This window comes from Scomber scombrus, chromosome 1 (genome assembly GCF_963691925.1).
Source record: "Scomber scombrus chromosome 1, fScoSco1.1, whole genome shotgun sequence".
Taxonomy (NCBI): domain Eukaryota; kingdom Metazoa; phylum Chordata; class Actinopteri; order Scombriformes; family Scombridae; genus Scomber; species Scomber scombrus.
This window is the reverse complement of record NC_084970.1, coordinates 11433653-11457831: the sequence shown is the minus strand read 5'-3', so window position 1 is coordinate 11457831 and position 24179 is coordinate 11433653. Positions and strand designations below refer to the sequence as shown.

Genomic DNA, 24179 nt, shown 5'->3' with positions numbered 1-24179 from the left:
TGACTTCTTGACTACCCAGTGACCAAAAAAAATTCACTGGGTACATCGTGACAACTCCCACTATGGTGACCCCCTTCAAATGTGTGTGCTTAGATACGTATCTTTGAAAAAGGCGACCACCCCGTTGTCTATTTATGATAGATAAAACTTTTTCTCTGATAACATAAACATTAAGTTACTCATTGAAAAGGAATTCAAATGTCAAATTTGCATTGGTATCAGAGGGAAAAGCGGAGATGATGTTTTTGTTTCATTTTTCATGACGAACATATTTTAAGTCTGTATTATTACAATACCATACATGTAAAATATGGAAAAGTATTACTTCATTTGCATAAAAAGACTTTCTAGTACCCATACGTAGATAAATGCCTATGGCACTTACATGGAACTCAAAATATTAAATATTATTGTGAGGCAGCTTAATTTGACTAATTAGCAGAAGAGAACAAACTAATCACTGCTATTTAATTACATCTTTTTACTAGCCAATTAAGTCTGACCTAACAAAGGTTAAGCATGTCTGCTGAATGCATTTCAGTAGTAGGCATGCAGTTTTTGTGATCCTCCACTTATCCCAGAAGACACATTTTCTCTTTGTTTGCCCAATTCCATAAGGGGATCAAAGGCCACAGAGGCTCAGTTACAGAACAACACCTCTGGAGGTGTCAGTGTCTTACAGACACTTAAACAGGGCAGATCCCATTATGCTACATGCTAGTGTGCAACCTTTAACCATTTTCAATAATAATCTTGCCACATGCAATTGATTATTGATACATGGTGTGATTCACATAAATGCCATCATATCAAGCATAATTACTCATATTAGTATGAGCTGGACTGCCCTTGTATTGATGTTATATTCCCATCTGCACTAATTAGACCTTTCTGTACACAGAATACACTATGAGAAATGCAACAGTGGCAAAAATCATTCCCTGTGTGAAGTAAAGGACAGAGAGGTTTGGAAATTGGGTACAGCAAATGCTGTAGAGGGTGGGGGAACATTTGTAGTGCAAACATGTACTGTTAAAATTGTAGCTCCAACAATCTATTTCATGGTCTCTGAATGGCAGCGTTGATTCAGCACCACGGACAGTGACACAAGGCAGCTCTGGATCCTGAGGTTTGAGCTGACATAATTTCAAACTACAGTGTTTCATTCTCCTTCTTTTCCTCTCTGTCTATCTGTTGTCTTTGTGTAGGAGAGAGAGAAAGAGGGGCACGTTTGTTTTGCAATACTCCAAAGTCTGCTGTGTGTGGCGTTTCAGCATGCTGCTCTCTTTTTAATTATTCACCCAAATATGCCTTTGATCCAAGTACCTGACCAGGCTTCCATTTTCTTTCCAAATCATGCTTTTAAATGAAAGCAGCTAAGGTTAGATGAATTTGCTTGATATTTGAAAAAGTACCAGTGAGCTTACAAAATGCCTACTGCAATGCTGACGACAAACACATGCAGAGATCACAACACTTATTAAGACTTGGAATACATGTGAAAACGGATTATAGTCTTTGATGACACATGAGTTACATTATGAAACAACTGAATCCTCAATAGTGTAGTGATACAAATGTTTCCCTTCCAGAGTTTTGAAATGCGGTAGGGTAGAATACCCCTTGAACAAGATGACCAACAGTATGTTCAAGCCCTAAAGTATATTAACAATGTTTTGTTTTTTCTGCAGAGGAGTCCTTGAGCAGAGCACTGAATCTGATGCTCTTTCTGGACTAAATTTCTGACCCTCGAGGGTCATTGTGTATTGGCTGACCTTGCACTCTGACTTCTCCAAAGGTCAAAAACATCCCCATGTGAAGGTAGGTGTAGAGATCTGTTTGTTACATGACCTTTGGGTTTTTTATTTGAATGTTTTATGCCCACTCTGTTGTAGACTCTGCTGTTCGTCTTTTGTTATTTCGTTATGTGAACTGTATTTATTGCAGCAATTTATCAAATTATATTAATTGTAAGAAAAATATAGACTGGATTTTATTTAGTAAACTTAAATAGCTTTAACATTTAACATGAAGAATATACTGTGCAGTACATTAAACCAGTAGAGCACAGGACGACAGAGCAATGGTTCTCAGTCCTCAGGAATCAGAGCACTGTTGGTTTTCTACTCTCCCAGGTAGTTAATAGCATTCATCTGGCGTCCCAGGTGTAAAATAGTCCCCGTTAGATGGTTAGAATGAAAATCAGCAGGGTCCTGGCTCCTGAGGACCAGGATTGAGAACCGCTGTTGTAGAGAACATTTCTACAAGGCCTCACAGCAGTGTATTTCACGACTGGTTCCTGGGACTTACAGCCCTGCTGGTTTTCTTTCTAAACATGGATTTTTTTCATCTTTTTTTTCCTTCCCAGTATGCTAGATGAATGCAATTATTTACCCAAGAGGATACGAAACAGCAGCACACCTGGGTTGAGCAGACCAGAACAAATGTTATGAGGACAGGGCTCCTTGGTGACATATTCTATACACTCAAAATCCATCCCTCACATAAAATGGAGAGCAATATGAGAATCGTGAAAAATTACAGTTGAACAGAAATACAACATTATTTCTTTAGTGGCACAGTTTTAAATCCTGATTTGCCAGTTCAATAAATATATAAAGCATAGTTGCAATTGCACAAGTGGCCTTTTACAAAGCTTCCCTTGCCAAAACAAAACTAAATAGCCTGACATAGGCAGGAGTAGTAGCACAAATGCTGCCTTTACACCATTTAATGTCCCAGGCTTTCCACTCTACACAAATGTTTGCATTCTTACTCTGCCCTGTGGTGCCGTCAGCCATCCCGCTCTCTCATTGGCCTGTCCCGCGCTCATTATGCAAATTAGATGATGGGCGGGGTCTGATCTAAAAAGTGCGATTTGACGTCACGGGCAGAGTGGCAGCTGATGGGATGGTGGGGGGAACGGAGGTGGTGGTGTGTGTGTGTGCAGAGGGTGCTTTAAAAATGAAAACATAAAGCATAAGAAAAAATAAATAAGGTTGATTCCAAGCAAGGGGGCTCAGGCTGTGGAGGAAGAGCAGAAAGGAGAGAGTAGTGAGGGAAAAACCGGAGGAGGAGTGGGGAGAGAGGAAGATATAACAGAGGGGGGGAGTGTGCACTGTGCAGTTGACTACTGAGAGAGAGAGGGAGAAGGAGAGAGAGAGAGAGAGAGAGAGAGAGAGAGAGAGAGAGAGAGAGAGAGAGAGAGAGAGAGAGGGAGCAGCCCGCCGGCCCATTGAGGAAAGATGGCTACAGTCACTGCAAACGGAGTGCAGCAAGAGAATGGATTCAGCACCACGAACAGCGCCGGCAGGATGAACGGGCTTACCATCGGCCAGAACACCATTCCAATGAAGGACCACGACGCCATCAAGCTTTTCATCGGGCAGATTCCCAGAAACCTGGAGGAAAAAGACCTGAAACCCCTGTTTGAGGAATTCGGAAAGATATACGAACTCACTGTACTGAAAGACAGGTTTACGGGAATGCATAAAGGTTGGTTTTATTTTTGGCATCTTTACTTTTGCGCTCCTTTATAATAAAAAGAAGAGAGGCATGAAGGAATCAAATAATGTCCCAATTCAGTTTTGGGGCAGACAGCATGAAAAGTGTGTTAATTATCAGATGCTTGGGACAGAGTGGGATCCCTGTAGCGCCTTCACACACACACACACACACACACACACACACACACACACACACACACACACACACACACACACACACACACGCACGCACGCACGCACGCACGCACGCATAGACACACGAGACGTGAGAGGGAGAACACGTGGAAGTGAATGGCTCGCAAGTGCAGGGTTAATTGTTACCGCGTCCAGCCAATCCACGTGAATACTACAGCTGAAAAAGCCTTTGTGTGTTTACATTGACTATCATGTGCTGAGCATCCCAGTCAAGGGGGCGGGACAGACAAGCGCTCTGTGCTGTGCTATTTCAGCAGCTGCAGAAATTTCTTCACAACTCCAAAAAAAAAAAAAAAAAAAAGGCGAGGGGGGGGGGGCACTGTTCTCCATCACAGAGTCCATTTGCAGCATATTGTCAGAGAGAAATAAATGCTTTCGGGGTAGCGGAACATGCAAACCATTATCAGGCAATCAGCGTCTGTGATTAAGGTGGTGCTGGCATGTTGCTTTGACCTTTCAACGGGCTCATATATAGACCACTTTTCGGACGTCACAAGAGGTGGAAAATACTATTTACATGGCAGCTGTACTGTAATTCTGCTCCGTGGGCGGGTTGCAGTCAGGAAGTACAAAGCAGGATAATAGTAGAGGCTGAGATCCAGCATGCATCGTCTTCTGGTTTGTTCTGTACTCACTCCTGTCCCCTCATTGTCCAAAACTACCGGGATCAGTATCCACTTAGTAATTAGTCAGACAGGCCTATGGATTATCAGGGATCAATCAATTCTAATGATAGTTATAATAATGAATGCCATTATAGGGCATTCATTAGGGCATTCATACAAGAAGGGCATTATTGTGTGGGTTGGAAGGTAGACTATTTTAGTTTAAAAAAAAAGTCCAAGTCTCAATTAGACACAATTTAACTCACTTGTACTATTATATTTTAGTTTAATGTACAAACAACTAGAATAGCAATTATTTAAATGTAATCAACACATTATTCTTTATTCCTATTTATTGGGATGTCTCATCTGGAATTTATTACAAGCCTTGAATTCTACTATTGTTTCTGTTAGTTTCTTTATTGTACTATATTGTGGTTAAGTTAAATATAATTATTGAATTACAATAACAAGTTATAATAATAATTTTTACAGATTTTCAATCCTTTTTGATAATCTTATTTGAATTTCAATGGGACTTGTATTCAGGTCACATGCCAGCACTATACGTGTTATGATAAGCTGGTTTCTTATTTTATCAGTAAAAAGGCAGTGCTGATTTAATAATAATATGACAGTGATAATGCTGATTGTGACTGACACTATTTTTTGATTGGTTGTTAATTGTGTTGTAATCTTAGATTTATTTTCAAATCACACATGCCCACACACACACACACACACACACACACACACACACACACACACACACACACACACACACACACACACACACACACACACACACAGATACACACACAGGCGTCAGCCGCACTGAATTGACAATCAGTTCACTCCCAGTATAAATAATCTATTCACAAGGCAGGCAAATTATGTATGATATGTAAGTCAGTGGCTACAGTTCATGATCTTATTGATCAGCACATAGTAAAGCGCTCTTGTGGGAGAAGTGAGTGTGGGCTCAGCAATGCTTTCTTGTGTGTGCAGCCCTGAAGGTCTCCATGCACCACCTGTTCCTCCAGCCATCAGTCGCTGGTGTTCAACCTGCTCCTCCTCTTTCCAGTGTTTCACTTTGGAGCCAGATGATCGATTAAAACAATATTTCTGATGTTCGTGTTGTTTACGCCTGTCCTCGACCATCCCTGAATGTCAACACTCTGGAGGATGGTTGCCTCGGGAAGGATAATCCTGTTCCAAAGCCAGACTGTATGCCCGTTCAAATCATCCTCCACCAAGGCCACTGTGATGTATGCATTATGCCCACTTCTTCCCGCATGACATTCAAAGTCACTTTGGGAGCACAGGCGTGCACTTTTAATAAGATTTCACCAATGCATTATATGAATGAGTTTTTCTTATTGGCCACTCACCCAAAGAATGTTCATGACTCCTGCTGAGTCTATGCATGATACCTGTAGACTGAAGCAAGAAAGAACAAGAGTAAGAAAATGGGATTAGTGTCGTTAACAAAGCCGAGGTGTATCATCAGTTGTGTCACTCAAGGAGAGCAGTTTAAAACACTGACTGAACGCCTATTATGAAACAGAGAAAAGCTTTTGTAGGGGAATTGAAGGTAACATTACTAACTTAGTTACTTGTAATATTCTTTAAAAAAGTTTGTGAAATCTTAATTCTGTTGTAAACAAACACAAAGGTTAGTACAGCAGTCTTCCATAAAGTCTTGTTTCTAACTTTTAAATTAAATTACAATGAAGCCTGTCAAAATATCGAGTCATACACAAGTCAAAAGCAAACAAACTAAAATTAAAATATTAATAATAAAAGAGAACTGTAAAGTACCAGCAATTGCTTTGAGTCGTATTATACTGTTTAATATTCTGTTCTGCAAATGTTACTCATGATGTAAACCTAAACTCTACAGTAAAGTTTAGATATTAATGCATCTATATGGTCACTGTGTGTGTGTGTGTGTGTGTGTGTGTGTGTGTGTGTGTGTGTGTGTGTGTGTGTGTGTGTGTGTGTGTGTGTGTGTGTGTGGGACACATACAAAGTTAAAGGAGGATTTCTCAACAGTGTATACATCATATTTGTCATAACACATACGAGTAAGTGTTGAAATGACATCATCCACTGGGCTGTAGTTGCGTAGCTGAAGATGATATGCTACTCTTTCAAGGGACTTCATCAGATCTACAGGCTGCTGGGGGGGGGTCTGAATACTTAAACCTCTGTGGGTTGTTCACATCATCACAAGGGTAGTTGAGAGATGTTAAGGTCAAATGACAGTTTCAGCCTCACCACTCCTTAATTACAAAATATCTTCATCTCTACAACAACAAGGCAGTAAATAGCTTCATTTCAACCAGATGTTGTACTTTCTGGATGAATGGGATTAATTTACAGAGACAAGTGTTAGCTGTGTAACTACTATAAACAATGTAATAGCATAGCTTTTTTAGTCATTTTCTTCACCTCTATATAATCTAAGGTTTTGCAATAATCTTCAGTCCACGTTGTATGTGTTGCATAGTGCTTTAAAAAGTAATTTGCGCTCTATTTGGTGCACAAAAATGCATAATGTTCCAATGGATAGTGGCAAGCTATTATGTCAAAAACCCGGGAGGCACCCAATGTTGTAATATTACCACAAATTCAATCCACATTTTTATCATAAACAGTCACACAAACATTTTTCACAGCAGAGGAGTGGGGGAGGATATAATCAGCTTGGCTCCATGATCCCCAAACCATAAAGTTCATAAAGATTTAGTGCAGTACCATGAATTTAGTTTGACTGCTTCTTTGAGCTCAGTTTGTGGTTGAGAAAAATTTGATTTGTTTCAGATAGATGATGTATATGGCTGTTGGCATCAGTTGGTAAACCGTACCTAATGGATGATTTGTACCTCTACCTTTTTCACAGCCTGAGTCCTCTGACACAGAATTGCACCATAATTATGGATTTAAGGGCAGATCAAAATATGTCATGTTTGCTCATGACTAATTCATGTGGATTGTACTGCATCAATTTGAACAGATGTTTTGTGCTTTGTGAATTCTTACTTTGGGCATTTAGGGAATCTCCAGGGATTTCAGTGTGTGAGTGTAGTTGTATGTTGTTGTTTTTTTCTGTTTCTTTTAACGAATGATTATATCCTGCCTCGTAGTTGTAAGACACTGTTGCCTTAAAAAAATATATATTTAAAAAAAAAAATGTTTAAACATTAATAGACATGTAACAAATGAAAAAGTAAAACAAATACAATACAACCAATCCATAACTTATTATCCCCTTAACCCCACCCACACTAACCTCCGGGTAAAACAATACAAACTACTGGTAACAAATTCATGGCACATTAACAATTCATACGGTGGACTCATACCAGAAAGTAATCAACTAACATTATAGAAAAAGAAGACAAGAAAAGACAAAGGATAAGAAGACAAAAAGAAAAAAGAAAATAAATAAAACATTTCTGCCAACATAACCCCTGTTTCTACCCTTTTAAGAAACTTAACTCAGGGATTCCACACTGCATTTCCTTAAATGCCTGCTGTTTATTTTTCAGTATATATGTATTTTTTTTCTGATAGAAGACGCCATAGATAGTTTATATCTACTTTTCCAGTTAAAGGCTATCAGCCTCTTTGCTTGCCAAATACACATGTTGATATAAGCACATATTGGCCCTTTTTACATTTAGGTCCTTAGGGTATAAATTCATAATAAATACTCTATATTCAAAGGGTAGGTGTACTGAAACCAACTCTGCAATCATACGATGTACCTTTTTCCAGGAACTCCTTATCAACCTACATACCCAAAAGCAATGATGAAGTGTTTCTTTGACCTCATTATATTTGATACAAGTATCTGGGATACTACACATCAGCCATTTATACTCAATTAACTTAAGGCAGGTATTTAGTGAACGTGTCTGTGTTTCCTCACATATTTTCTTCCAATTGTCTAAAGTTAAATCCTCATTAAGATCTTTTCTCCATCCCTGAGGACACGTGAGATCTTTTGACTAGAAAATCATAAAGGGAGGGCATCAGTCTTTTGCAGGAGCAATTTCTTCCAAGGAGACGGGGACAGGACATATTTCTGTTTTTGAGGCACATATATATAATTTTGTATTTGAAGGAATTTAAGAAAGTATTTGCTTTGTAAATCAAATTTAGGTATAAGTTCTTGAAAAGACATATGATTCCTTTCCCTATATAAATATTCAGTCTTTCTAATGCCATCCTTCATGCCAGGACTTTGGTAGTCTGCCTTAACATTGGGTCATAATTAGTTTATGATATAATATCTATAGAAGGAACAATCTTAATTTCCAAATAGTTTAAACTGTGCTACTTAGGATTTTCCCCCTCCCTTTCATGTAATTGCATGATGGAAGATTTCTTAATATTGACCTTATATCCTGATATTTTCCTGAAGATAGAGACGATAGTTGGTAATGTTGGAATCAATTTATCCACATTTCTCATAAAGAAAATGACATCATCAACAAATAATGCTGGTCTATGTTGAGTTTGGCCCATTTGAATACAAGATAAATCCTTGTGGGATATAATGGGATTGGTATGGCAAGCGGTTTGATAGCTAAAATAAAAAGAGGACGGAAGAGGGGGTATCCTTGCTGGCATCCTCTATATAGAGAGTGGTTGGATACTGGCTGTTGAGGTTTTATCCAGTAATTTAACCCAATTGCAGAATATTTCCCCAAGCCAAATTTAGCAAGAATATGAAAAAGATAGAACCATTCCACGCTATCAAAAGCTCTGCATCTACAGAAAGCAGTACTGTATCTACTGCCTCCTTTTAACCGTATAAAATATTCAACACTCTCCTGACATTATGTGTGCCCTGTCTGCTTTTTATGAAACCATTCTGATCCCAATGGATCAGTTGAGGGAGTACCCTCTCTAATAGCCTAGCTAGTAATTTACTAAGAATTTTCACATCTGAGTTAAGAAGAGTAATTGGACAAAGATTTTTTCACACTTGTTATTTGATTTTCCAGGTTTTGGAAGTAGAATTATTAAAGCCCATCTTAATGATCCTTCCTGAAAAGCTTCAAGGAATGTTTCAACAAGCAGTCTCAATATTTTATCTTCAATTTAAAAAAAAAAGTCCATAGGCAAGCCATCTAGTCCAGCAGACTTTCTTGTCTTTATATCATCTATGGCCTATCCCCCCCCCCCCCCCCCCCTCCTGTCCCTGGCAAGTCCATTCAGCTAAGTCTTGCACACTAGTCCTTTAATACAAAAAGCTAGTTTTTTCTTTTACTATAAGATTTGCTGACATTTCATTGTTACTCATTCTGTTACTCAAATAATTTCTGTTCTCTGGATTGTCTCCTAAGTTTTGATATTGTTTTTGTTCAAGGAATTTTGTTTTAGAGTCTGAGGTTGCCATATCCCTATTGAATCCCTTGAACTTTGTACTAAATTAGCTTATGAGCTGCCCTCTTACAAATTTTTTAAAGGCTTTTCATCAAATGGTTGTGGAGGTTTCAGTAGTATTTGTTACAAAAAAGAAGTCTATTTTTCCATAGAAATTCCAGGAGTCTATAACTTGGAGGGTCAAAAATTAATTTAGACTCTATGCAAGTCACGGAATTAGAGGCATGATCTGATATGATAAAACTATTGTATTGACTTTTTTTTTTACTTTAGACATTAGCTGGTAAGAGATTAAGAAATAGTCAGTATGTGGGTATGTATGATATCTACTTAAAAAACAGAAATATGCTAATGAAGAAGGGTTTAAGACCCTCAATACATCTATTACATGGAGTTCTTCCATAAACTGAATAATTGTGTTTCTTGTGTTAATATAGGAATCATGAATTTGTGTTGAACGATCTTTAGCTGAGTCTAAACTACAATGGAAGTCTCCTACAATAATATTCTGTCCAGAAAGACTGTAAGGAATACATTGTATAGAATCCAGGATCATCATTATTTGGACCAGAAACATTTATCAGATTCAGTTTGATATCCAAAAATCTACCTCCTGGTTCTTTAATTACATTCTGGATCTGAAACAGAATACATTTATGAATAAGCATAATAAGTCTTGACTAGGATGAAAATTATGAGACAAAAAACTTGTCCTTGCCATCTAGCTCTTACTAATATCAGTGAGCAAATGTGTCTCATGTAGGAACACAATTTTTACTTGTAACTGTTTTAATGATGATGATCTGTTTGATTTGAGTTAATTTCCTTAGAAATGTGTTAATTTAATAGTTGTCCTATAATGAAATCAAATGTTTATGTTTCGTTTTATAATATGTTCAAGAGCCTTATTTTAAGATTTTTTTGTTGTTGTTGCACAAAGACATTTCTTCTCAAATTGTGACTTTGGCAAAATCCTTATTAAATTATTGTATATCAGTTGCTTTCACATGGATATAATAATAATAGTCAATTAATATAATGACAAAAATAATGTTTAGTATGCAATATGCACACATTAATCAAACCTTTTCTGGTTATGTCAGGTTGCTTGGAAGCCACTTTGCTGCTTGGAAGCCACTTTGACCCTCTCACTCAAGTGACCCTCACAGAGCACACAGGCTATAAACAACAAATTAACAACTTAACTGGCTGCCATAACTTTATTAGCTGATGACTTTCAGTTGTGTGGTCACAGTTTAATAAACACCTGGTGCACAATATGTGCAATGAAGATATAACTGTACATTTTACATCTTGTTCCATCAGCAATATAATATATACATTTTCAACATGAAGATCCATGATCATATTTATTTGTCATTTGTCTCTTTGTGTAACCGATACTTGTGTGCAAATAAACAAAAGCAGGCAGAATGAATGATTTGTAAATGAACTTTGCTTTTCTTATTTATCATTATGAACTTTATTATCCCGGTTTACCTATACCATAGCCAAATGTCAAGAAAAATATGAATATCAAATATGAAATATCAGTACTAGATCATAAGGCATTATGATTAAATTATCATAAAGGGAAGAAACCAGATTGCAAAGATGCCTAGGAATACAAACATATCCAGTAGTCTTCTGACAGAATGCATAGGTTACTGCACAATCCTGGATATTTCTTGTATCTTTATGATTCTTGGTTTTAGGATTTTATGTCAGCATGACATCTCCTGCTCAATCAGAAACAGAATCTGTTTTATTAGCCAATGCAATCATACAAATAAGGTGTTTTGGCGTTTCCTCTAATAATAATAATAATAATAATAATAATAATAATAAGAATGATATAAGGTTGTTTTTTTGTTTTAAAAAAAAAAAGAGCAACAATTTAAGGTGACATGCACATAAGTAATTAAAATTATCCATACATATTGATGAAATATATGAAAGTGACAAGTCCAGAGATTAAATGAAAGTGAAATGTAAACTCCAGTTTGATAAGCCCATCTTCATCCCTTTTACATGGCCATGGTACAAGATTTGATGCAAATTAGTGCAAATGCAGGTTAGGGTTAGAGAGGAGCATTGTGTTGTGGGTGGACTTGGCATGTTCCACTACTGCTCTGTTGTCTGCTGTTGGTGGGCTTCATTCCATTTCAAAAAGCCACCAGTTGGCCGCAATCACAAATCCAAACGCCACTATATCTGTTGTGTGTTAAAGGAGGGGACCCAATAAAATCTTTTTGCTCTGAAAACCGTAACACAGTATTCGACAGCACCATGCTGAGGGACGTAAAAAATATTATTTGATAACCTGGGAAGAGAATGGTTTTTCGCTTACAATGACAACACATTCAAAGCACTACTGATTTAGAACAAAAAACTGTATTTACAAAAAACATAAGGTTTTTCAGTAAAATAAAAATTGAGAGTAATGCATGTAAGTATCAATGACCACTGAATTCATCTGGAGCTGGTTTGTTTGTCTTATTTGAAAGAATATGTTTTGTCTTGCAGTTAGAAAGGCTTGACTGGCCAATGTAATTGACAGTGAATACAAGAAACCCCTGCTGTGACCGCAAATTTCCACAAAAGCGATCTTCCATTTACACCAGAGTTGAATTAAGTTATCCAAAGTTACAAGTGGTTGGCTGATTAATCAAACATGATCATAGCACATTTTACATAGTTATCAACGTCAGGCAGCCTCCGAAAAAACATTACCCAGCATGCATCACCTCTCCCATCTCTGCGATTAGAGACAGAGAAATAATTAGCCTATTATCTACTGTAATTTTGCCTCACTGTAGCCCAGGCCTAAGACAAACCCTATTTTTTATATTATTTAATTTATTATATTCCATTGTTGCTCAAATGAATAGGCCTAGGCTAGATGCAGTGTCATCCCAATGCACATTAGACCATCAGTCCAGGCTTGTCTTTTTTTTTGACTGGAAGACTACACCATCAGTATCAATTTAACATCCCTGCATATGCAAAACTGATGCTAGGGGGTACCTAGAGCATTGTAGTTTGAAGTGTAGGGCCAGTGACCAAGCTGCCGTATTTTATAAGCTGGGAATGAGAATGCGTTGAATTTTTGCTAGGTGATCCATCCTGCTGGAAAAAAGGAAAATACCAAAGAAAATGAAAAGAAAAAAAAAATTTCATCGGCCTTTCAAACAGAGTTCATCCAGGCAGAAAGTTATTAGTTCAGATTTTCCATGAAGCTTTTCACTTCAGCAGGATTATTAAAGGTGCATGATTGGTCTCCATGTGTAACCAGCAGACGAGCAGGGAACAGGATCCTGTGTTTAATGATGCCTTTATTATGCAGCACCTGGCGCATTTCATTGTACCGTCGTTGCTTCTTGTGGGTCTCAACAGACAGATTCCGAAAGAAGCGGATGATTTTGTCTTTATATATCACCTTTCCTTTGGCCTTAGCAACCCTCAAGATTCGATCCCTTTGTCTACAATCCAAAAACCACATAATTAAAGTTCTCGGTGTAGCTGAATTCAAACCTCTCCTGGAGTCAGAGATCCGGTGTGCTCTCTCAGTTATCAGTGGGGAGAGATGCATATCCATACTTAAAACTTTGGGAAGTCAACTTCTCAGGAAGATACATCCATGGCCTGACCCTCTTCTTTCTCAGGGAGGCCAATCAGTCTTAAGTTATTTCTACATGATTCCAGCGCTGCAGTTAGTCCATTTTCATTTGCAGTATTTCAACATATGACTCCAGTGATTTGGCATGAGTTTCATGATGATTCATTTTGTCCTCTGCACCTGAGATACTTTCTTTGGCTATTTACCTTATGGCTATTACCTCGTTTAATTTCACTGACAGCCGACAAGACCATCTCAGTTTTGTTGGTAACTCGACCTTCCATCTCCTGGCTCTCATTATTTCAGTGTAGCTTGCATTGGTTCTCCCATTGTCTCTAGTGTTTTCTTGTTGATGTGTTTTACTTGTGCAAGGTTCTTTGTCACCCATATTGATAAGCCCCACTAGATTCTTATTTTTGGCATCATTGGACTGGTACATTTTTTTTTTTAGGATATAGCAGTTTTACCAGAGCGCCAAGATTCAGTGCTGTTCAGCCTTGCACCGCAACCATACCATAAACTGTTTGCCTTTGTAGTGTAACATTTTGGTGATAATTACTAACAATGAACAATGTTGTATCTGCTAAAAGGGTATTTGATTGTTGACTATTATTTGCTAAAGATGATCAAATTTGAAGGCATTATGTTAAACAAAGAGGTGTATGTGATTCTGCAACTACTGAGTGAATAAGTACTTTATGATTGAATAAGTATGAGAAACCACAATATATGTGATTATATATACCACACTTTTATATTATTATTATTATTATTATTAGTACTATAGAAAAGAATGCAGTAATAAGAGTAATTGGGTAATATTGAACTTAAAGAAATCTGTGATAAACATTGCCCACACAGCTAATACCAGCTGTGGAGGATAGGGGGCAGCACCCAGTAAGTGGAAAAGTACAGAACTTGAGGCCGAGAATGATGTAATCCGAAATCTCCTAGAGCGAAACACCTGCTAGCATAGAAACGTAAGGAATAGCCATAAAAGGTGTTTTAGGGCGTCTTTAGGATAGGCGCCAAGAACGTGAGTTCAAGTTGAAGTGAAAGAGGGTGCGAAGAACGTGAGTACATGTTGGGGGCGGAAAGAAGCGGATTGGTTGAAACTCACTCCACCGAGGGAGGGGGTCGAAACTTTTCTGCAAGGGTCAGCAATATAGACAGTATAAAAGAGACCCCAGGTTTTAGCTCTTTGTGTCATTTATGCATAGATTCTGTCTGTGTATGTTGGCTCCGGGTTTTGCTGTCGACAATAAAACTCTAACTGCATTCAGCTGGACGACTGCTGGTGACTTTTTGATTGATTCTTTTTGGAACTGCAGACATTCTCCGAACGACGAAATAATTAGAGATAAGACTCAACACCTTTAATGTTGACTTGATAGTTTGTGTGTTGTCGGGGAGCCTTATACAGCGAGTGGGATGACTTGACACGATTGGCGGGCATGGCGCTCATCAGTATGTGGTGCAGCCAGGTTGTGCTGTTTAACATCCATCATTTTGCTGAGCACTACATTATCATAATACTTAGTGTCAGTGCCAGAACGCATGCATTGTTCAGACATGCTGAATATTAGTGGGGGGCAAATCTTTTGCTTGAGTAGCGTTATCTATCAATCCGTCTCTGATGCTGAGAGGAGGGACTCTGAGCTGCACCACACAGCCAGGAGGAAGAGATACAAAGAGTTGTTAAATATCCTCATCCATTCTGTTCTCCTTGGTAGGTCCATGCAGTGTAATTGGCTATAAAAAGCCTGCCAAACTGACATAAAAAAACCCTCTTAGCCATTGAAATGTCAAAACTAAACCATAGTAGGTCACTTATATATAATTGCAAATGACCGATAGAATGTAACAACAAATCCTTGAAAGTGCATTTTCAATACATACACATTTTTATGGTTTCTAAGGAAAATAAATTTGTATCTACTTTTTTTGATATGGCAACTTAAAGATCCATGCTTGTACTGGGTTTTATCTACAGTATGAGGGTTATAGAGGAAATGTTGGACAGTGACTGAAGTTTAGTGTAAGTCTACAGATGACGTCTTCGATTATTAAAAGTGGGCTTATGTATGAACCAGACAGATACAGTAAGTGCTCTGAACAGGCAGCTCTGAATGTAGAAGGATGGAAAGACTAAAAGATGGAAAGATGCTCTGCAGGTAATAGTGCGGTTAACAGAGAAACATGAAGCAGTGGATGAATTCTCACATCGTATTTGTCTCAGTACCCATGAGAGGGTCAGGCTGTCACATTCGGCAGCATCCAGTTGTTTTACATAATTTCTGAGCCTCGATCATTTTTGGAAATTAATTTGCATTCTTTTCCCAGTTTAATGAACATTCCTGGATCAGACATTGTGTGAGGAGACTGAAGGAGAGCAAATTGCTCATGATTCATGAATTCACTGCTAATGAATTGAAATTTTATACAAATTTGTTCTGGAGTTATTTCAATTACAGGTACCTGATGCCTTAAAAAAGCACAATTTACTCTTAATGCCTGCATGCATGCAATTGTGAGCACATACTTATTTCCATTTTAAAACAAATTGTCAGAAGAGGCATTACAGGGGGAAAAGTTCTTTAAGTAATTACCCAAAACGTGTCTTGCAAATGCAAAGACACATTTCTTGCTTTCTCTTTGAACCAGTTTGCAGGGTTTACTTTTTCATTTGCCTTAAATATAATTTGTTGAACTTTTGCTCCTCACTGAAATTATAGTATAGTAAATTGTCTGTGATTACCAAAATATTATTTTCACCCCACTTAACCTCCTCATCACAGGAAGCCACCAGTCCTCTTGCTGAACTACCACCTAAGTTTACCCTTAATTTCAGGGCCTTGTCCATGTTCCTGTTTCCCTGTTCTTCCTGTTTAATGCATGCATCTTATTTCCTTCAGCTTTTAGAAAATACAGCAATTAAAAACTTTTAATCACACAAAGTTTAAATGTCATCTAAGTTATTTGCTGAAATTTATTACATCTGAAGTATCAGTAGTAGAAAAGCAATTTGAGTTTTTGCATGTTTGAGCCATTTTACTCCAAATACATACCCTACGTTACTGTTGATATGTCTTTACTATCTGTGAGGCAGCCAGTTCTTTTGAATAACTAGGAAAATCAACTTAAACTTAAATCTTGCATCAGTTTCACAAGTCATGGTATTCATCACAGTGACAAGTAACATTTTTTGTGTGGAATCATTAAGTATGAATGTAATCCCTTGCCAATTAGTCAATTTAAGATTTTAAGATGACAGTCCTAACTTGCTACCAGCTGGTACATCCCTGTTACCTTCTCTCTAATGGTATTGTGCCTCTCCTCCAAGCTGAATGCTCATCTGTTCCACAACTGGCTTTCTCAATCACTAACTCCTTTGGGCTTAAGTTGTTCCCTGAGCCAAGACTGTTAGAAATGAAGCTTTCCTAAAGTCCCGCCAAAATCCTATGGCTGTGAGGAAGCTGTGGCTGCCATGCAAATGGTCTTAATATTAAAGGCTAAACTGCACAAAGAGTTTAACAAGACATTTGAACTGATAGTACCAGAAGATATTTTTCTTGAAACAAACTATACAAAACTGAGATTGCCTCACTTGTCTTACATGCAGTTTAACATTCTTTAACCATGCTCTTTGAAAAACCGACTTGAAGTAAGGAAAAAGTAAAATAGGTTGAAATAAAACAACAACAAAAAAGAAAGTTGGAAAAATAATTAAGCAAATTTGAGAAACAAAATCTAATAAAGTTGTTTCATAAAATTATTTCATCCCAAATTAAGGTTGTTTTATTAAAATGAGATTAAATTGTTAAGATGAAGTTGTTTTTTTATTTCTTCTTTTTACAGTTTATGTTTCATTAAAGGCTACATCCAAGCAGGGACAATAATCAAACTTTTATGGTAAACTAAAAACCGCCATCACTGCTGTGTATACACAGAATTGTGGTAGGAACTTTTTCAATAAGATTCAACAGTACATTCAATGATGAAAAGTTGTCAGGATGTCGTCTAAACATCTGCAAATCAGGGAAATACCAGAAAGAGGTGAGTCTGACTACTCACAGACTACAGACTACTACTCCCATAAGACTTTGCTATAGGACATGGCCCTTGGGAGGCCTTGGCTCATGTCCCACAGTTTTGTAATGTCACAATGGATGAAGAGTATTTCCCCAGGCTCCCAAACTTTTCTGCTTTGCTGCGTAGCATGCTGTTTCATCAGTGTCGTTGAGGTGATTTTTCCTCTTGAATAACTGCCTAGTTGTGGAGGTGGGTGAAGGTTGTCCTGAGAGGGAGCTCTTTTGGCCGGGCGCCAGAGTGTGTTGCTCAGTTTCGGGGGTTGATGGGTGCTATGTGCTGCATGCTGGGTATCATCTCCTATACGTGTGTGCGTGCATTTCTCTCTCACCTCTCCCATGGGAATCCTTGGCAGCAGGTGTGACATGTAGTAATGGGAAATTATGCTGCACAGTGCAAAACCTCTTCTGAACGGGGTCACCCACTGTCAGCTCTGCCAAGCACATAACGGAGCAACCACTCACCCTTTAATGAAAGCTGTCATATATTTGTTAAGGCCTTATTTATTGATGCTTGTTCATTCTGTTTTCCTGAATTTTCCGACTTTAGGGAAAGTCTCCAGAGATGTGTGAGGGTACAGTTTGAGAGGTTTTTAATTACTCAGCTGCTAAAGAAATCTGCAAACTGTTTGACTTTTTCCCCTGTGCCTGGTTCAATAATTGTGAAAGTGATCATTCATCAGAAACCAGTATGCAGATTTTATTATTAACTGAAACTAACATACCAAAAAAAAAAAAAAAATGTAAAAGATTAAAAAATCACCCAACCTGGGGTGACTAAGCATTTTCTATTGTCTCTCTATCAAACTTTACCACAGGAACACATCCATTTGTGCACCTGTATGCTGTATATGTTGTTGTTTTATTTAGCTTTGTCTAGTTTACTATATCAAACTGTATGGAAGAAAAGACAGAATTGGATAACAACAACAACGAAAATATAAACCGTGTGGTAAACAGTTTATTCCGATAAACAGTGGAGATATACATGAGTTCAGTAAATCTAATCCGAACGGGTTGTCATATTTAGAAAAAGAAAAAAAACGGTGTAAAATTTTAATCTTATTTCTCAACCAGCATGTTATTTTCTCTGGGGGGTATGGAGCTATTAACTTCAGAGAGACACATTCCAATTGTCAGCGGAGGGTATGAATTCCATTTTAATATAATACATGTTTTTGGCAATAGCTTGTAAAACTCCAGTAAGTCTTATATTATGGCCATGCGTAGATTAGAATTACTTCAGTGAAATCACAAATCTCTGGGTCTATTTGGAGGGTTACAATGTAGGTTTTGGAAGTCGACGAAAGGAATGTTTAAATCTTCTGACAAATATCGGAGGAGAGGTGTTAGACTGGCTTCACATGGTTTGTTTAGAATGCACCTTTCATAGTAAAATTAACTAATGAAAATCAAGAGCTACATGGGCTGATATTGAGATGATGTTGAAAGCAAAGTTTATCTTTTTTTTTTAACAACTTTTTACATTTTAGACATTTTAATTAATGGATAATAAATACCAAAATCCCTAGATCATCATAAACACAATAACATTACTTTATTCTTAAGGTAGTTTATGTTCGTAGTCTATCATAAAGTCTGTAAGACACTTAAGTACCCTAAAAAGTACAACATACTTTAAATGTACTTTTCCTCTAAACATGGCCATGAATCTAATGTCACTGTATTTCTTTATCGATATCGATTTACTGTATCTTCTTTCTTTTTCCTTTTTTAAATTATTAATAGTGGTATGTATTTGTGAAGCTGTTTCTGGTGGAATAATCCTATCTTTCTCCTTTCTCCCTGATACTTTAGGATGTGCCTTTCTAACATATTGTGCCAGAGAGTCAGCACTGAAGGCCCAGAGCGCCCTCCATGAACAGAAGACTCTGCCAGGGGTAAGTGCCCCCGATCTGCCCTCTGTCATAGGCTAAAGCCCCTGGGGCAGCCAGTCTGGCATGGGAACCTACATTAACATATGGATTATATCACATTCACACACACACACCAAACGGAGGCACATGGGGACACGACATACATTAAGTCACACATCAAGACATGCAGACATGGAAACAGATGGAAAGAGTCTCTCCTACTTTCTCCCTCTCAGTCTCTTTTTCTTGCTTGGTCTCACACACACATACTTTCTCACTCACTCACTCACTCACTCACTCACTCACTCACTCACTCACTCACTCACTCACTCACTCACTCACTCACTCACTCACTCACTCACTCACTCACTCACTCACTCACTTACATGCACACACTGAGACATACTAAAAGAGTGTGAGTGGCCTATCTCACCTTGCAGTGTCTTATTACACTAATCACCCCGGCGGAGATATTTGATAAGCACTCCTTCATAACAGCCTGTGCCGTCCTTCCCCTGTCCTCTCACAATATGGCTGCCGCACACACTAATTGCCTTGAGGAATCCCACTCTCATTATCACATATAATCAAACAGTAAGTATAAACAATCATTTTTACCATGTATATCACCATCTGGTGTTTTTGTTTTAATTCGTTTCCCTATACCCCTCCTCCCCTTCTTCTATCATTTGCCTTTGGAGGGCAGGTAACTTTTTCAATTAAAATAATGGCCTCTTCAAATGACACAGGTAAAACGTACCCCATAGTGGACTCTTAAGCCCACCCAGGAGGAGACCCTCAATCTGGGATGAGTGTGAGCTTGTGGTGTCTATCTGTACTTGATGTGTGTGAGGGGGATTGACTTTCACATCAGGGAATTATCAAGGTGTGATTGAATTACGCCCGCGGGTCCCTAAGAAGGAGAAGCTTCTCCAGTGCCCATGCACCTCACTGCATCCCCACCACCCCTTTTCCTTTCACCACCTACCAAGACACCCTCCCAGGTTAGGGCTTTAATCAGAGCCTCAGGATATCCATCTAAATCTCCAGGGAGGGAAAGAGGTACGGAGAGACAGAAGGCGATAGGAGAGTAAGACAGGAAGTAAGAGAGGAAGAGAGTATGGATAGAGAATGGTTGAAAAGAAGGAGGAGGGGTGATGGAGTTTGGGGGTTTATATTGTTCCTCACTGTTGGGTTAATCAGATGTTTGCACTTCACTGCATATCATAGGGACTTCACTGAATATTAGGCACATCGGTATACTGCGGCGAAAGACTCCCTGGGAGAGAGGGCTCCCTGGCTCGTTACTGCCTCCCGCAGCTTCATAATGAGATGATTGTCATGATGGTCCTGGATTGGTGTCCCTGTCTTTATTGCCCTCATGAAGGGAAATTCTTGTTTGTCTTCTATCCAGAAAGAGGTTAATGGCATGCTCTGTGGGGTTTGGGTAAACATTTCCCCAGTACAGCTCACAGCGAGGGGTTGGTCCTGCAATCTCGGGCTGAGCACAGGCTGCATACAGAGGGCTAATAAAGCTGTTCTGTCTTTCTCTGTGTGTGTGTGTGTGTGTGTGTGTGTGTGTGTGTGTGTGTGTGTGTGTGTGTGTGTGTGTGTGTGTGTGTGTGTGTGTGTGTGTGTGTGTGTGTGTGTGTGTGTTTTGATGCGTGTATGAGACAGAGATAAAGAGAAAACTAGGAGAGTTGGAAAGAGACTGAGACAGACAAAGACAGAGGTGACACTTTTGGACAAGCCTCATTGTCATGGCCTGATGGTTTGAGATGCTCTGTCGTATAATGCTGCCATTTCAGTAGCTTCTCCACACGGCATTGCTGGCATGATTGTGCAGTCTGGTTGTGGCTGTGTGACTGTCTAGCAACTTAAATGCAAATTTTGTTCCAGTGAGACATCTGGCATTTAAAACATCATATCTGGCTTTTACAAGGATCCATTAAAATAAGAAATAAAAAATAAAAGAAACATTTAAAATTTATGATGCTTTGCAAACTTTAGTTGACATGTAATATATTGGGCTAACAAAATAATACAAACGCTGCCTCAAAAATGAATTTGACATACGTAATCACATTTGCAACTGCATTTACCCAGTCATGCTGTATGAGGTTAAATGCAAATAATATCTTAATCATTACTTTAATTTATCATGTTCATCATTTCCCCTATTTGTGGATGAGGCTACACTTGGAGATGGAACATTTTCTTGACATGAGGTTTGTATGGCCATATATACTATAAGAGCACTTAAGCCTTGTTCTGAACACACTGCTCACCTGTGATGTTTCCTGTTTTTCAAGGTGATAAAGCCTTCATATGCACTGTTAGAAAGATCAAAGAACGGATTCATTACCACCAGGATGGAGTCAGAGTCCTTGTATGACATCCTCATTTACACCAATAAGTCAGCGTACTTTTCTACAAAGCTCTGGAGCACAGAGAATGAAGGATTCCAATTATTTAACTCAATTTTTAGGGTTTCTTCAAATAGAGACACAGATGCAGCTGCTACTTGAAAATATTCCAACCAAAAAATCAAGAGAATTAGGACAGGTGCTGAATGCATCTGACTTAATGGTTTGGTGGCCAATTTTTTTTGGTCTGCATCAGACAAAGCCAGAGCACTGCAGCCATGTATGGCCTGTCCTTCTGAAGTTTATCAAAAGGAAAATAGCCTCACCTGAGAAGGGGTGGTAAGAGCCTTTCAAATCTTAACCTTTTTTTTTAATTTTTACATTTTTCTTTTTTTTTTACAGTGGTCAGCTACACTCAAACAGACACGTACCAGCGTCTTTACCATCTTGCAGTGCGTTTGGATTCTATAACTTAACTAATACCAGGATGCAAACTTTTTATTTCTCTGATGTTTTCTCATCACATACAAGAACAACAGCATTAATACATAAGTCTTGTTGGTAAAACATGTGACTCCTGTGGGCTGTTATATTGTTCAATGTACTGTAACTGTGGTAACCAGGCAAAATACATCCACAGGGTGAAACAGATGAAAGTGCAAGGAGATTCAACGCATAGGTAACTAGAATAGTTACAATTAAAATAAAAATAAGTTCTCTTTCAAATACAAAAAATCCCAAGGTATAGGTGGAAAGTACTGTTTTTGCAACTTTTTTTCCTCAAACATTGCTTAAAGCTGCAGTTGGTAAGTCTTATAAATGTAACTTTTGTCATATTTGCTAAGACTGTCACTATGTAAAGACAGCATTACATGAAACTAGTAATCTGTAAAAAAAAAACAAAAAAAAAACAGGCTCATTCAGCCCCACCTACTGCTCCTACTCCAAATTGGTAAATTGCCAGAATCCACCGCAACCGGACAAAAAGAACCAATCAGAGCCAGGATGGTGTCTGATGGAGTGTCTGACAGCTGTCAATCACTGCTCACGCACACAGCCTCCTCCCCATTCCTCCTCAGCTCGGTCAAGCGCATATCTCCGAGAGCGGCTTCAGGAGCGTAGAGAAAGTAATGGCGCAGCAACAACAATCAGCGAGGACAAAACTACCGATACCTCCGTTACCAACAACAGCATACACGGTCGCGTGCCGTCGCGTGCACGTCAGCCTCCTCTGGGGGAGGGACTTTGGAGGCAGGGCAGGAGTGCAGCGGAGGGGGAGGGGAGGGATCTTAAAGTTGTACTTCTTCAAATTTGATGCTAAGTCCTCTCTCTCCTCAAAGTTACCAACTGCAGCTTTAACCATGACATGTGATATACTACTTAAGTACACTACAGTTTTCTTTTTACTGAGACCACTACAGAAAATTTCAGATGAACATTTAATGTCCAGGAAAAATGATAAACACTATCACTGACTACCCCTGTAACACATGGCTGGAGAAGATAAACAAAGTTGAACTACTATGATAATTTCTATGGCAAGAGGATGTCTTAGGTGTCATTCATACAGGACACATATAAACTGCATGCTGCATACAGCAAGGGCTGTGCCTCTTAGCTTAACAGGTTGGAGTATTCATACAGGTGGCGGGTATGGTCAACCTTCTTCTCCTAGATAACACATCTATACAGTGTGCTACTAAGTCAAAGTCAAGTCAAACTTTATTTATAAAGCACATTTAAAAACAACCTCAGTTGAACCAAAGTGCTGTACAGTTATTAAAATACAATATAATCATACACACATATAATAATAAATAAAACTACTAAACTGCAACTACTAACATGTTTTGATCCAACTATAACATGTTATCATTTAAATGTAAGTGATGGAGGACAGTGTCCTTGTTTTGTGCAGAGATGCTTTCAAAAATGTATCTCAAGCTAATATGAAGCTGTCCAAATTAGTCAAATCATGCAGGTATTTTTAGTCTTAAATTCTAAAATGTGTGTATTTTTTGTTAAGCTACAGTGGGAGGATAGTAAAAAAAAAAAAAAGAAAAAAAAAAAAGAAAAAGAAGAATGATAACAGCAACCAAACCCTGTTTCATTAAAAAATATTGGCATATAACAATTGTGTTAATATAGAATAAAATAATTGTGTACTTGTCCTTTAATTTGAGGGTAAACATGAATAATTAACTTCTCTTACAGCATGCCCACCTGCATCAAAATGTGAATAACATTTAGATGAAAACATTTTTATTAAAAAGTTTTAACATTGGCTTTACTGATTCTGCCTTTAAAAGGTTAGGACACAGCTCTTTTCTTTAATGTGCTTTGTATTTTGGTCGGACTACTGTATTTGTACCAGTGACTCCTTCTTTTAATACTTTAATTGTTACAAAATGTATTTTTCTCATCTTTCCTGCACAGTGAAGACATTTTCATATTAACACATGGCATTCATTTCACAGTATTCTAGTAGTCTACAGGCTTAACAGTGAGACAGAGATATGTGTG

At 38.2% G+C, this 24179-nt stretch overlaps 1 protein-coding gene across 15 annotated transcripts in view; it reads left to right on the top strand.

Moving 5' to 3' along the window:
• Window positions 1-3290: 3290 nt before the first annotated feature.
• The window catches only part of celf6 (CUGBP Elav-like family member 6), a 141848-nt gene continuing 120959 nt past the window's right edge, over window positions 3291-24179 (top strand). For 8 of the 15 annotated variants that reach the window (XM_062420523.1, XM_062420493.1, XM_062420539.1 and 5 more), the window contains exons 1-2: window positions 3345-3495; window positions 19232-19314. In XM_062420523.1, coding sequence (XP_062276507.1) covers window positions 3351-3495; window positions 19232-19314 — 228 coding nt within the window. In that variant the 5' untranslated portion in view covers window positions 3345-3350. Of the gene's footprint in view, window positions 3496-19231; window positions 19315-24179 lie in introns of all 15 variants that reach the window. The other 7 variants (XM_062420439.1, XM_062420460.1, XM_062420445.1 and 4 more) reach the window with 2 other exon arrangements.